The sequence below is a fragment of the Phasianus colchicus genome, chromosome 2, assembly GCF_987193195.1.
Source record: "Phasianus colchicus chromosome 2, bPhaCol1.hap1.1, whole genome shotgun sequence".
NCBI classification, from domain to species: domain Eukaryota; kingdom Metazoa; phylum Chordata; class Aves; order Galliformes; family Phasianidae; genus Phasianus; species Phasianus colchicus.
Window position 1 is genome coordinate 75,516,897 of NC_143437.1, and position 15,393 is coordinate 75,532,289.

Here is a 15,393-nt window from a genome sequence, read left to right on the forward strand (position 1 = left end):
AGCAGACCATGGGTATCACACTGCCCAAGGAAAAGCCCATTCCATAATGTCTGCCCCAGGTTGTCACTGTGTGATGTAGTCTAAAGTGGAGAAAACATGAGAAAGAGTATTTCTAGGGAATTCCAGATGTGCCTAATGAAAATGAATTTCTGTTTCTTTCTCTAAGCAATGCTTGGAAGAGGCAGATTCACAGCCCATATAATTTCATTGTTTAAAATGACATTTGCCAGCTTATTCCTAAGGTTTGCGAGGTCAGTGATACTGCAGACACATGTGCTAAGATATTCCTCTTGCTCTGTTCTTGGTTTTGAGGGAAGCTTTTGCAGGAAAGAGTAGGATGTGTTCTTGTAAAGCTTGTTCCACAATGAATACAGACAGAAAGCAAAACTAATTTCACAAGGACAATGTTTGATCATCTTATTTTCTATATATAATTCCATACATAAATATAAGTTGTACACAATTAAAAAAAAAAAAAAAGTAAAAAAAAAGCCAGTATGGCTGCCAGGCTGATCAGCTGATCACTTTACCTCGTTATGTATTCTTTTCCTTTTCCTTTAACTGGTTCCTTGAGGCATTTTTAGGATTGAAACACCTCAAGACAGAGACTATGGTTTTCATTTATATTTGTATGCTTTGAATCTTACAGACATATAAGTAAAAATAAGTCTGTACGTATTTTCTCATCTACTGTATTATATAGCTCATACATGTGTTATTCTTCACAGGCTTTATAAACATATATAACCATAGTATATATGCATAGGCTCAAACTTAAGATGCAGAAAGTCAGAGAGTGTCTGTGGATAATAATCTTTACTTTGTATGACTGGTCACATGAGAAAAATATTTCTACCTGTATAGCAACCCAGAACTCAATCATCACGTACACAGGTTTACAGGCATAAATGCTGAGCCCCTCTGGCTATTTCAGGCAGTAAAGAAGTGATCACCCCCAGTAGCAACAGACTCTCTGCTCTGCTTCTCACATGGTCCAAGGCCTCAGTTATTCAGTGTGAGGAAGTCTCTGGACTCTCAGGACGCGCTGGAGACACAACAGCACACCAATGTGGTTAAAAGCTGTTAGTCTACTTTATTGTTAAGCACTATTCTATTTATACACATTAACAGAGCATTCTACAAAACACTCTTCAACTGTTCACACAGGCGCTTATCCAATCAGAGCTGTGAGACGTTCTTTCTTCTTCTAAAGGTGTCCTTGGTTCTCATGCTGCTTATCTTGTTCCATAGCTGCTGCTCTGAATAGCTTTTCCAGCTGCTGCTCTGAACAGTTTTTCTTCTATTCCCACAACTCCCCCTTTTTTGTTTATTCGCAAAACTACTACCATACTATGAAACAGTAACACTAAAGTAATTATAACTCAATCAAGGCCTCGATTGACAGTACTCTAACTGTGAGAAAGGAGACAAGGCAAACATAGCATACTGACAAGAAATACTGTTAACCTACTAAAAAGAACAAACACATGTTTGGCCTGCAGCCCAACTTTCTGCAACCTGGAAATAAATCCCTGGGGGCCCCGTTCTGTGTTTATCTCTAACTGCTTTGAAAAAGGTCTTCAACTTTAATATATTCTGATACACTGATTGATTGATCGCTAAGATTTATCCAACAGATGCTTTTAGAGTACTTGTGATTATGCCTTTGGCTAATAGGGAACTAATAGTTGTACAACTTTTGCATGCCAAATAGAACTAGGGACATTATTACTTACTGACCCCTCGAGAAACAACAACTTGCAGAAAATAAGAGAGAAAGTACATGGCAGTGGTGAATGCGATAGGTAGTGCCAGCAGGGCGTCCCCTGCTTCAAGGTGCACTTTTCCTCTACCACCCACACAGATTGTCTCTTGCTTTTATTCTTCTCAGGGTCCGAAGGGTATTTTCCATTTGTACACTGTATCCGCATGGCCAGTGCGCGATACAGAGCCCAAGTGGAACAGTTACCTGCGAACATAATGAACTATCAAGGTTAGCTCTCTGAGCATGCATCTTTGCCTCAGGTGATGCATGGTCATATTTTAAAAATTCCTGGTAAGTGGGATGAAAGAAGGTTAGTCATTCTATAATACAGGGTTATCCCTTTGCCTGGGATTTCTTTCCAGGTTTTGCCTTTGCAAATCAAGAAAGGCTATTTGATAGGCTGATAGTATCATAACCAAACGTTACTAATACATTAAAATCTATTCTTATATAATATATAAGAATATATAAGAATCTATTCCCCTAGATTCCAGCACTGGTAACATTAAATTGTGTTTAATTCACATTTAATCTACTACTAACATAAAGGAAGTACTCAACCGCATTAAAATACAGGAAAATCACCCCCTAAATTATACCATTATTGTACTAACAAGCTACAAGTCAATATCAAACAATAAGAAGCACAAGCCAGTCATTTTAAGTCTGGTATCAGACTATTTCTCATGGTCGTCTCACATCTTGGCGCCGTCCCTTTTGTGGGCTGCTTGCTCGCAATGTTCCGAAGAGGGGTAAACATGGCCGAGCTACGTCAACCACTCCTCCACAATTTCCCCTTTTTCTTTTTGCACAAGCAAGACAGCAGTGGACATTTTGTTGAGCAAGTGTTTTACAATTCCGATAGCTATACTAATAATTATAATACCTAAAACAATCAGTAGAAGAACGTGAAAGCCATCTTTTACCAAACCTTGCAGCAACCTGGTAATACCCCATCCCTCTAGCCATTTGTCCAGCAGACTGACATCTTGCTGTATCTTATGTGCACATCCTTTCAAGTATGTGATGGCCTTGTGAATTGACTCACTATGGTCACTGAAATTGAAGCAGCACATACCATCAAAATCCTCACATCTGTGTCCCTGGGCTAATAGCAAAAAGTCAATGGCAGCTCTATTTTGCAGCAAGGCATGGCGTAAGCTACTTTGATCTAATAATAATTGCTCTAAAATATCAGTGGTTACATTAGCTTGTTTTTCTGCCCAGCATGCTAAGCAAGCTATCATTTTTTTGTGCATTCTGAGCAACAGCCCCTGGTATAAAGACAGCTAAAGCCACTCATGCAGCCATGGATAATAATTCCACACTGTCGTTGCAATCTGGCAGTATACCTACGCTACGTTTAGAGCGGATGACATACGTTTCCTGGAAAGTGAGAGAAAAAATAGTGAGTTTATTAATGTAACACGGACCCCCAAAGGCATTTCCTGGTATACCCTGCCAGGCACTCTCCCCACATATTAGAAAATACCCAGGGGGTAGCACTTTTGGTTTCTGTGAGCCAATCAAAATTTGTGTGGTGCTCCATCCAAACTCAACTGCTCCTAGTGTGGTTGGTACCATAGTATTGGACCGATAAACTGGTCGACCCACACCATGCCTGTACTGAATAGACTACTTGCTTAGGAGAAACTATTGTCCATGTTTGGTTTCCAGGGAAAGGGATTTGAAGCGAGTAACTCCTAATAGCCTTTTGCCATACTGAGTGTGTATAATTGCCAAACATGAAACATGTTTTCTTCCATCCCATAGATGTGTTACCGATCTGTTGAGCTCCAAGAAGATTCAACTCCTGTGGGTCCCAGGCTATAGTGGTATTGTGACCCTTAAGAAGCATGAAAGAACAATCAGCTGGAGTGTCTAATACATTGCAACTACCTGTGGAGTAAGCAGAAAAGTCAGAATCATTTAGAAATGGCATTCCTATTAAACAAGTTTGAAAAGGGTCAGTGGCAGAAGCAAGCACTAAGCAGAAGTCAGTCCAGCCTGTTGATTTACCCAGGTGACCCACATGTTTTGCCTTGGGTTGATTTGGGGTGGTTCAGGTAGCACTTCTGTGCTGAGGGCAAACACTGTGAGCAGGAATCCAAATAGGGCCGTCATCTGTGGAAAGACAAAAATAACCTCTTCCTACAAATATAATAATACTTGGGCCCTTCCAATCTCCAGTCAAAGGATCTTTGTAAGATACTTTTGCAGACTCAGTTAGTACTCTCATACTAGTGCCTGAATGATGCAAGGTTATAGCAAGTACCGATGAGCCTCCTTGAACAGAAAGGAAGTTAAGGGAGAAAACAGTGCTCATGAGGCGATCTGGCACATCACGTATATCACCCATTCGGTTTAGTTGCGCTTTTAGTGTAGCATGCGCATGTTCTATAATAGCCTGACCTGTAGGAGTATGTGGGATCCCGAACTTATGTTGAACTCCCCACTTTTGCAAAAAGACTGTACCGACTGCGACTTACAGGCCAGCCCATTATCTGTTTTAATTTGTTTTGGAACTCCTAGGATAGCAAAACATACAATCCAATGTTTAATGACATGCTTAGCAGATTCGCCCGCTAAAGGAGAGGCCCATGTAAACCCAAAGTAAGTGTTGATAGTGACATGAGCATACTGCAGTCGACCAAACTCTGCAATATGGTTGGTATCTGTCTGCCACACTTCCAACGCTCCAAGCCTCAGGGATTGGTCCCCAGCCCAAAGCCACCGTTATGTGACTGTACTGTGGACATGTTTGTACTATTAACCTTGCATCGTTCACACCAATATTAAACTGTCTATGTAAACCATGGGCATTTTGATGAAACATCTCCTGAGAGCTACAAGCAGCATCAAACAGATTAACAGGGGTCACTATAACCAATTTATCATCTACAGCATTACCTTCCCCTAAACCAAGTATTTAGGTGGCTGCAAATATGGATGACACAATTGGTTCCTTTCTTTGCCGTAACATATGTTTAAGACGTAAAAACATAGAGATAAGCCACATATTCTCGTTGTCTCTAATGTGGGCATCCTCAGTTCTTTGACATAGGCCAGCTGCATAGAGGGAATTGGGTACAACATTTAGAGGTTCATTTGGCCATGCAGTAAAGGCCCATAAAATTGCTTTTAGTTCCATAGTTTGTAAGCTGTCTTGCAGTTCCACTGGCATAAACTGATGCTTCCAGCTATTGTCCCACCACACACAGACAGCTTTGTGGCTCCTCTGTCCAGTGTCAGTATATACTGTGTGACCATTCACCGGTTGTCTTGAATACCAAGGTATTTCAATCCAGTCTGTTTTTTCCAGGAACTGTGCTACTCGCTGATCTGGGCGTTGTCTATGCAAACGACCAGGGTATACTTCTAAAGCCAACTGTAAGGAGAAGGAGTGATGGTACACCCACTCTGCCCACAGCGAGGTAAAGGATAAAATAATATTGTCAGGTTCTCGCCCTGCTATGCAGCGAACTCTGTCTCTGCCCATACAAATCAGTTCAGCCACTGTATCAATATGAGTCACCAAGGACGACTGAGGCTGAGCAGGAGGTAACAGCCATTCTAGCAAAAAAAAAACACAGAAGGAGAAGATTGTTTAGTAGGCCTGTTTTGAGGAGGTGTGCCTTTTTTTTCCATTGAGAGATGACTGCGAAAGCGTGCTTCTCCTGGACATACACGACAAAAGAAATGTTGTGAAGTAGGGATTGACGATGCCTAGCTGCTGATTGAATTTGGGCAGTAATCTGAACTGCTTAGCCTCAGGCGTCAGTACAATCGCATCATTAGCACGTCTCCCCCTTAACAATTATAACAACAGTTCTAGTTGAGTGTTAGAAATGCCAACCGATGGCCGTAGCCATTGTAAGTGACCTAAAAGAGTTTGTAAGTTGGTAAGTGTAGAAATGTCAATTTTCAATTCTGCAGTCTGAGGGTATATAATAGCATCTGACAATTTCCAACTCAGATATAACATAGGAAAGGTGCGTTGCACTTTCTCCGGTGCCACCATAAGGCCAAATTGAGAGATATGGGAGATTAATTGCACTTCCCAACTATTATCAAAAGGCTGTTCCCTACAGCACAGTATGTCATCCATGTAATGATAAATGATCATATGAGGGTTTGCTTTATGAATGGGTTGAAAGGCAGTGGCTACGAATAGCTGACACATAGTCAGAGAATTCTTCATGCCTTGAAGCAGTACAACCCATTCATACCGAGAGGCTGGCTCCACTTTATTAACAGATGGCACAGAGAAAGCAAAACGCTTACAGTCTTGTTCAGCAATAGGAATCGTGAAAAAACAATCCTTAAGGTCTATAACCAATATATGCCAACCTCGCAGTACCATAGCAGGTGAAGGGAGACCAGGTTGTAAGGCACCCATCACTTCCATTTGATCACTGATTTTCCGGAGGATGCAGCAGGCTCCATGTGCCAGATTTCTTTGGAATAACAAAGATTGGTGTATTCCAAGGGCTAGTGGAATGTCGAATATGACCTGCTCGAAGTTGTTCCTTTACTAATGCTTGTGCAGTTTCTAGATGCCCCTTTGACAGTGGCCACTGCTCCACCCATATTGCCTCATCTGTTTTCCAGCTGATAGGAATAGGTGGCGGTGCCGCAGTGACCATTAGACTAAATCCCTATTAGTGAGCCTAATTCCAATCTGGGACAGAATATCGTGACCAACTAGCATTTGCAAACCACTGGGCAACACTGCAACATGTAATAGGAGAGAGATTACTCTTTCTCCCTTAAGCTGAAATTGCACTAGGTGCGTAGAGCGTTTTGTAGCAGAAAAATCACCAACACCACTAATGTTTGTGACAGGGGAGGCCGGCCATTGCACAGGCCAAACAGCAGTAGATACAGTAGAGACATCAGTGCCTGAGTCTAATAAAGCTTTTACTGATTCAGTGATGTCTCAAGAAGTCAATGTTACTTATATCATTGGCTGTTTCCCTAAATAAGTTGTTAGACAGGCTAGAGGGCCAGGCGACCCAAAGCTCCCTATCCTAGTAAGACCGTCCCTTGCAGGAGTTTGGGCTGGTATGGGAATTAACTGTGTGATTCTTGATCCAGCTGGAATAAATACAGGAGGAGTGATAGTATATAATAAGGCATATATAGGTCTGACATAATCGGAATCTATCACCCCCGGAATTAACATCACACTGGATAAGCCCAATGAAGATCTACCCATCAGCAAAGCATGCAAAGGCTGATGTTGAGACAATGGTCCGTGGGAAACTAATTTCACCTTGTGAACCACAGTATCATGTAAATAGTCATCTACTGTGGTTGCCATGTCCACTCTGAGACTACCTCGGGTGCCAGGGACATACTGATCAAGGTAGCCTCCGAGTTGCTGCTCGGTACTTGTATTGGAGCACGCCGAACTTTCGTGCTCTGCTGGCCATTTCCTGCCTTGCGGCAAACCTGGGCAGAATGAGTGGGCTGTTGACAATGATCACACCATACCTTTTTAGTGCAATTGTGCCGCATATGACCACTGAGACCACGATAGCATGTAAACTTCTCATTCCTGCCCCTTCTTGGTGACGGTGTAGCCATAGCCACTTGCACAGCGGTGGCAATTTGTGAAACCTGTCGACTTTGCTCAACTCGGGCTACGCGTTGCAACATGCTTTCGACTGTGGCCCCTTGTGGAAGCGTAGCTAATATACCCTTAGTATGGTTATTGGCATTATCATGCACCATAACCCGAAATAGCTGCTGTTTAGTTTCTTCGGGCAAATCACTATCCTGAACTGCTACCCACATTCGATCCACATAACAAGCAAATGGTTCTGTAACCCCCTGGCGCACAGTGGCAAAAGTCGATTTCTTTTTCCCAGAAGGAATGGCAAAAATTGCCTCCAACGCCAGTCTACTCAACAAGTGATGAAAAGCTGCTGGAAAAGAAACCTGTGCGTCAGAGGAGGCATAGGGACTTATCCCTGTCAGCATTTCTGCTGTAGTGCCGTACAGTGAATTGGCAGGCTGCTGAGCTGTTGCAGCCTCGTGGTGTGCTCTATTGGACCACTCTTGGAGAAACAACAAATTTTCTGATGGTGTTGATAACAATCTACCCAAATTTCTTATATTGTTTGGTATATTCACATCAGCAGTTAAAATCCATTGAATAATTTGTTTAGATGCCTTGGCTTTAAGGCCGTACTCCGTAACCATTTTCTGCACTTGTTGTAACAATTTCCAATCATGGGATTCCCGTTGCGCACCCTGCTGATTATATACCGCTGGGCATGCAATTTGAGAAACCGTTTCCCATTGCCCCTCCAATATAGCATCACGGATTACCCCCGACCACCGTGAGGGAGCAGCTGCTGCTGGGTGAGTCGTTGGAGCAACAGGCGCTATTGGTAGGACAGGACCCGTAGAAGGCACTGGTTGAGAACCTCGGTCAGACCCTGTATCTCTTTTTTGCTGCATACAGATTTCCAGGCTACATAATCGCTCTGTTAATATTTTAACCTTGCAATCCAGTTTTTCCAACCCCTCACCTCCATCGTTGCTCTCTGATTCTGCAGGAGACTGCTCCTTGCAGTGTACATCAGGGGTGATGTCAGGTATAGCCCCTTTTCCGTGCTGCAATACTGCAGATGACTCAGTAGCAACGTCATTCGAGAGATCAGGGGCTGCTGCCTCTACCGATGCTTTTACCTGACCGGCTGAGGAACACACAGGGTGTGTGATACCCTGAACAGGCACGTCAAACTCTGAAGCCAAATTAGTTGTTGTACCGGCCAGTGCCTGTATAGCTGCAGCAGCTACCTGTTGCTCGGCTTGCATAGTTTTTAAAGTATTAATAGTAGACCTCCACAAGGGGCCAAGGGTCCGCAACAACTTTTCTTCCTTTCCACCACTGATGACTGAGTCCCACATGTGGTCCCCAATATCCCGCCATTCGTCAACGCTGAATATCAGCACAACTTCCGACAAATGTCCATTCTTCTGAGCCCAGTTCACCAGCTCGGTCATGCCTTTAGGAGATGACTGCTCCCCTCTCTTAGAGAGTATACTTAACAGCAGTTTCTCCGCAGCTTCCCACTCCATTGTGGATACAGAGGGCAGGTTGGACCCTGCTTCCAGCTAACCGCAACACTTACGTTGGCGCCAACTTCCAGCTACCGCAACACTTCTGTCGGTGCCAACCTCTGTCGCGATCGTCTTGCCATTGTCCACTTCCCTGAATCGTCCCACTCTATCCCTGTTTGAGCACCAAATGTGGGGAAGTCTCTGGACTCTCAGGACATACTGGAGATACAACAGCACACCAATGTGGTTAAAAGCTGTTAGTCTACTTTATTGTTAAGCACTATTCTATTTATACATGTTAACAGAGCATTCTACAAAACACTCTTCAAGAACTGTTCACACAGGCGCTTATCCAATCAGAGCCGTGAGATGTTCTTTCTTCTTCTAAAGGTGTCCTTGGTTCTCATGCTGCTTATCTTGTTCCATAGCTGCTGCTCTGAACAATTTTTCCAGCTGCTGCTCTGAACAGTTTCTCTTCTATTCCCACAACGCAGTTTCAACTACAGCCTCCGCTCAGGGCAGGATTTTGTGAAGGTATCCATCCTCAGTGCAGAAACTAGAAAGCGTAGCATCAAATGTGCTGTTTTACTGTGTGATCTCACCAGATCAGCTCCAAAGATTATGAGTCATGCTTTCTACTTACTTTAATTAGAGTTTGTTTCTCTGTATTACATCACACTTCTCCCTACCGCTACTCATCATGAAATTCCAGTTGATTGACTAAAATTCCATGGCTATCCATACTGAAAGCACACTGTTATTGTGTGATTTCACTTTATGCAACGGATAATATGTTCTTTAATATTACATCTAGATACTTTTCAAGGTGTAAGATTTCACTGAAAATTATTCCTCACATCTGATGCAAGGCCACCAGTGCTGAGGTCAAACTGCAAGAACACTGGGGAGGTGGGTGTCAGCCCACTGAGAATGATAGCTATTTTGCTCATGATCCTGCTGTCCAGCTGCTTACCTCCATTACATCAAGCACGCTATCAGTTCAGTTGCAGAGGAATTCAGTTGCAGAGGAACAAGAGGAAGGCATCTTGTTTTTTGGACCTGCAAGTCAGTGTCTGCAGTCACACTTGTTGTCCTTCAATAACAGCAGCTCTCTAGACAGCCAGATACTTTCCTACCTCTGTAGGTGTGAGGACAGTTTGCAGACACACAGATTCCTTTATAGCACGATACCCAGTTCAGGGACTGGGATTTAAAGTAGCTCTGTCTGAAGCTCCTGCCTATACAGAACTTTATTCTACAAACATTGTAATACCTTAGAGGCTTGTGCTAAAAACACATTTTCCCAGAATAAAACCCTGATGGAAAATTTAAGATTCACATGAAGACTTGAAAGCAAGTTGCTTTTATTGCATCCATTAGTCTGTGCGTTTTATTACTGCTACAAAAAGGAGGGTTTTATTACTGCTACAAAAAGGAGGGCGTACTAGATATCTGGCTTGTCTTCTGTTGGAATTTGTGTTAAGAACTGTATCATAGTCTTGCATTATGGAACAACTCTAGGAGCTGATTTGGCTGGCTTCATGCTGTTTCCTGTTTACTTTGGATAGGAAAAATAACTGTACTTTAGCTTACATCATGTTAAGTCTGTGAGGCTGTGGTGCCCCCTAATGTTTTGAAGATTACAGATCGGTAATTTTGTTGTTGAACTCTCAAAGCTCTCTGCTGGAAGAACACTGTAAATGACATTTTCTCCAATATGTTGGAGAACTTGGAGCATAGTTTGAACATCCCTTTTTGTTATTTTATATGCACAAGCATTAAAATAATTCCTTCTAAAGTCTTATTTTCATTTTCAAACATAGAATAATTGATTTGTCATAAAAGTCAGTTTCTTAATTATTTCCTGACACCAAACAGGCGGACATGGTTTTAAAACTGTTAAGCCATTAGCATTTTCTTTTGGCTTATGGAAGAGTTGGTGAATGCTCAGCATGTTTAAATGCCTGTATGTTTAGGTTTTCTTATTAGCATAAGTGACCATAATGTTAAGTATAAGTATGTTTTCAAGGCACTGGATTATATTATTATTATTACGATTATTATTATTGTTTCTGATGCTGTTAGGATTTAACCACTATTGGAATAAGGAACAACTACAGTATCAAAGAAGTCTTAGTACTTATTCAGATTTAAACAGCACTTCCCCTTTCTTCCCCCCACAAAAGCTTCATGCCTCCTGAGCATAGGGTAGTTGACACATCAGTATAGAACCTCATAATCTTTATTAAGACATAACAGCTGGTTGGTTTCCTTTACCTTGAACACATATCAGGGCTAGCATACCTGAATGAGCTAGTTAGTTACAATAGTAATAAAAGTCATTATTAGTATACTATATGCAATTAATAAAAGTTAATATTAATAAAATGAAAAGTGTGAGGTTATTTACCAGCAGTAGTTTGAATAAATGTTCAGTCTGTATGGAGGAAAAAAGATATAAATTGTGTTTTTCACATTTTCTTCATGTTCACATGTTGTTTTTTTTCTTTTTTCGAGTCGAAGTAGAACACAAATGCAGCTCTCCACTACCAGAAACATTGCAGATAGACTGAAATCAGAGAAGCCAACAAAGCTATGATAGAAGGAATGAACCTTATCCTGGGAAAATAACTTACTGATTGTCGTGTTTCCTCTGAGAGAACGATTATAACTGGCAAACAGAAACCAGGGCGAGGATACAGGAGTTTGAATGCATGTAGATAAAAGAGAAGCAGCATACAGAGAAGAAAGGAGGGAATTCTATACCATGGACTGTTAAAACATTTGCAGTTGTTTTCTCAAAGCATTGCACAACCACTACACCGTGCACCTGTGTTTTTCTTGTTCAAACAGCAAGTGCACACTTCTAAAAGCCATGTTAAGAATGTGGGAACTGGGTGCTCTCTGCTGGTACAACAGGAGAAGTAATCTTAACTATAGAGCCAAACAGAAAGGTGCCTGTTTGCTAAGATGTAACACAAGAACTGTCATCCTATGCCTGTAAATTCTTTTGGAGTGTCTAACATGGCAAAGCTCAGCATGAACTACATATGCAGAACATGCAGATGGGCCTATGAGCTGTAAGTTACCAACTGTTCCAGACCTGAAAGCAACACGGGCAGAACCACAGCAATGTAAGAGGAAGCACTTGACATGTGGGCTGTTTCTGGGAGGGATCAATGCAGTAGTCCGGCAATGCAGAGAAGTGACTGAAGGAACTTGGGCTGTTTAGCCTGGGGAAAAGGAGGGTGAGGAGAGACCTTATTGCTCTCTTCAAATATCTGAAAGGTGCTTACAGAAAGAGTGGGGTTGATCTCTTCTCACTGGTGACAGGTGACAATGCAGAGAAATGGCCTCAAGTTGCACCAGGTTAAGTTTAGGTTGGATATCAGAAAACACTTCTTTACAGAAAGGGTTGTTAAGCACTGGAATAGGCTCCCCAGGGAGGTGGTTGAGTCACCATCCCTGGATGTGTTTAAAAACTGTTTGGATGTGGTGCTCAGGGACATGATTTAGTAGAGGGTTTATAGAGTTAGGGTAGTATGGTTAGGTTGTAGTTGGATTCAATGATCTTTGAGGTCTTTTCCAACCTGAGCTATTCTATGATTCTATGATTCTCCAAAGTGTGAATACTCTTTGCTAGACAATACTGATCCTCTGTGTGCTTCAGTTTTTCCCATGTAAAATTCCCAGTGGAATACACTGAACACTGATAAGAGCAAAAAGTTTTATCCTCTGTTTCCACACTCCCTTTCTATGTACCGCCTCTTGATGTCATGTTTACAGCATGTTCACCTTTAAAACCTGGGTGGAGCCCAAAGGCTGGGTGTGAGCGCAGTGAGGCGGTGGGTGCGGCGTTTCAGCGGTGACAGCAGTGACACAGGGCCACCTGTGCCTGTGCAGTTGTTTACGAGCACAGCATGCACACTCTTGTTCATTGCTGGCAAAACTGCATGGCTAGCGGCGGTGATTATGTTGAAAAATAGCGTTTTGTAGCTGCGAATTTGATCTATCGAACAGTATTATAACGTTCTTCATAGCTGTTGCAATCTTGGTGGAAATAAACGGGAGGCATTACTTTCGGAGCAGCCCGCGGACGCCCCTCACACCGCCCGCGCACCGCCCTGCCCGCCCGCAGGCGCCGCGGTTTCACTTTCTGTTCGGCCGCCTCTGGCGCCCCCTGGCGGCCGGCTGCTGCCCTATCCGCACCCGGCGCGCCGCGTCCTATGGCGCTGCTCCGAGCAGCTGGGGAAAATAAGAGAGACGAGGCGTCCGTAGAACCGCAGGACCACGGGACGGCTCGGGGAGGAGGGCGCTTCACACCCCCTCAGTCTCGACAGGCTGTCGTTAAGCGGCTCGGGCCCCGTTCGGGCCGGCCCCGCTCGCCACCCTGGCTCCCGACCGCCCGGCGGACCCGGCATGGCGGCGCCGGCAGCGCGCACCCGGAAGCGGAAGCGGCCGCGGAGCACTGCGGGCCGGCGGCCGAGGCGGAGCTGGGTCTGAATGAAGGCGCCGCGGGCCCGGGGCCGCGGGCGCGTCTGAGCGCCGAGGGGCCGCTCCCGCTCGCCCCTTCCTCCCTCCCTGCCCCTCTGCCCTCGCCCCGGGCCCGGCCATGTCTTACAACAAGATCCCGCCGCGCTGGCTCCACTGCCCCAGGAGGGGACAGCCCGTGGCAGGTGAGCGCCCGGCTCGGCCCCGGCGCGGCTGCGTGGCGGCGGCGGCCCCCGCCGTGCCCGCTCCCTTCCGTCCCCCTCCCGGCCCGCCCGCCCTCCGTTCTCCGGCCCCGCCGGGCGCTTTGTCCCGGGACCGCGGCACCGCGTGGGCCGCGCGGAGTCCCGGGCGGAGACGCGGCGTCGGCGGAGAAGGGAGCACCGGGGCGGTGCCGCCCGCTCCCTCCCGGGCCTCCCGGAGCGCTCAGCGCTGCGCTTCCTCTCCGCGACGAAGTTCGGGGCTGAAACTTATGCCTCGCGTCACGGCTGGATGGAACGGGGCGGCTCGGGGCGCCGGCAGCCCGTCCCGGGTCCGGCGCGGGCCGCGTGCCTCCCGCCTCCTCCCGGGCAGCGCTCCCGAGCTGGGCGCCGCGCACGGCCGCGGCTCCGCGTGCACCCGAGGCGCTGCCGGCGGTGCCGGCCCGGTCTGTGCGCACCCGCTGGGGCGCGGGGTGGGTGTCACGGAAACACTTTTGGGTTGGTCTTTGAGGTGGATGCCCCCCTAGCATGAGATAGAGCAAACAGGCTGTTTGCTCGCGCTTGCTACCTTTATCAGGCAAGCGATCAGAAAACACTTATTTTTTTCCGTAATACCTTTCAGTTTTCACTCACCCATCTCCCTGTCTGTGATAATTTCGAGGTACTCGTCTGCATCATAGTGTTTGCTGCTCTGTGTGCTGTGAGCCAGGCGGTAGTTTGGTGCCTGCCTTCTCTGTGCCACATTTCTGCATTATCTCTTTCCTTTTCTGTGCCTGCCGTTAGTTGTGGGGCTGCAGAGGTAGATGGTTTCTTACAAACTTATTTAGAGCTTCCTCAGACATCTCAGGAACCTCAGTTTTCCCAGCAATGTGCGTTTCTTGCCATTACTGGCACGTCATTTCAGCTGTTCATCATGTGGGTTACTGTTTTCTCTCAAAGTTCTTTGTACTTCCCTGAGCTTGACTTAATTAAGTAGCATTATCATATTGCTCATCTCCCTTATCTCTTCTCTTTTCTGATCACTGCCGAATATTTTGCTTTGTATCTATTAGACATTTGATAGCGTAAGTTGTCAGCCTTTGGCCACCACAAAAATAGCCCCATGAATCTATTCTTTGTTTTTCTTCTCAGCAAGTTCTTAATCTCTAGAAGTTGTTGGTTTTGTTCGTGTGTTTTTTTTGTTTTTTTTTTTTAAGCCAGAGCTGCTAAAAAAAAAAAATGGACAGAGTAAGCACGAATGTAGTTCATCAGCATGTCATCTGCTGAGCACTGAATGCACGGTCTGTGCTTGTTCAGGAACTGCAAGGTGGCTGTTCTGCTCTGTGCGTTCTGACACAAGAAGTTAGTACTAAAAAAAAAAAAAAAGGAAAGTGCTTGGTTTGTTTCTTTGGCTGCATTATCACAATGCTTCATTTAATTTTTAGGGATTTTGTGCATGTGTACAGTTACCAGAAATCATAATGAACCATCAGTCTTACCTTTTTATTTGTTATTCTGCATTCAAACCATCTATTTTAGTGAGTTGACTTCCCTGCTGTTGCTGCTGTCTCCCAGATACTTTATATTCCCATTTGGATCAGCTTTTCAAACAAATTTGTGTGTTTCTGTGCATGGCTTCATTCCCTTCTAATAATGTGTCAGTAATACTGTCATTCAGCAAAGCTTGTCTGGCTTCTGTGGGCTAACAGGCATCACATGTTTGATTGTATCCCTCTTATGCTAGTGGCATCTTTAAGTTCTAGGTGACCTCAGATATAAGAACTGGGGAGGTCTGGAGCTCTCTGTGAGGTTGAGTTCATTCAGGCTAACAGGACTGTCATTCTTTAAGTTGTAGTGTGCTGCCACTGGTTTTATGCAACGTTTCCA

At 44.7% G+C, this 15,393-nt stretch overlaps 2 protein-coding genes and 1 pseudogene across 5 annotated transcripts in view; 1 reads left to right on the plus strand and 2 right to left on the minus strand.

Moving 5' to 3' along the window:
• Positions 1-2,255: 2,255 nt before the first annotated feature.
• Positions 2,256-9,563, minus strand: LOC149919114 (syncytin-2-like; annotated as a pseudogene). Its single transcript, XR_016464441.1, has 2 exons — positions 8,911-9,563; positions 2,256-3,889 (listed from the first exon to the last, which is right to left on the minus strand). The product of XR_016464441.1 is annotated as a syncytin-2-like (transcript).
• Positions 7,070-8,917, minus strand: LOC149919115 (uncharacterized). The gene has a single exon (XM_090136021.1). The coding sequence runs from the start codon at positions 8,855-8,857 to the stop codon at positions 7,073-7,075; it is 1,785 nt and encodes a 594-aa protein (XP_089992147.1). The 5' UTR covers positions 8,858-8,917; the 3' UTR covers positions 7,070-7,072.
• A 3,762-nt stretch (positions 9,564-13,325) lies between the features above and the next one.
• The window catches only part of RNGTT (RNA guanylyltransferase and 5'-phosphatase), a 188,265-nt gene continuing 186,197 nt past the window's right edge, over positions 13,326-15,393 (plus strand). For all 3 annotated transcript variants that reach the window (XM_031611103.2, XM_090136022.1, XM_090136023.1), the window contains exon 1: positions 13,326-13,515. In XM_031611103.2, the coding sequence (XP_031466963.2) occupies positions 13,452-13,515 (64 nt within the window). In that variant the 5' untranslated portion in view covers positions 13,326-13,451. The remainder of the gene's footprint in view (positions 13,516-15,393) is intronic.

Bases quoted from the DNA above. Each gene is read 5' to 3' on its own strand.
- LOC149919115 (XM_090136021.1), bottom strand. From the start codon at position 8,857: ATGGAGTGGGAAGCTGCGGAGAAACTGCTGTTAAGTATACTCTCTAAG.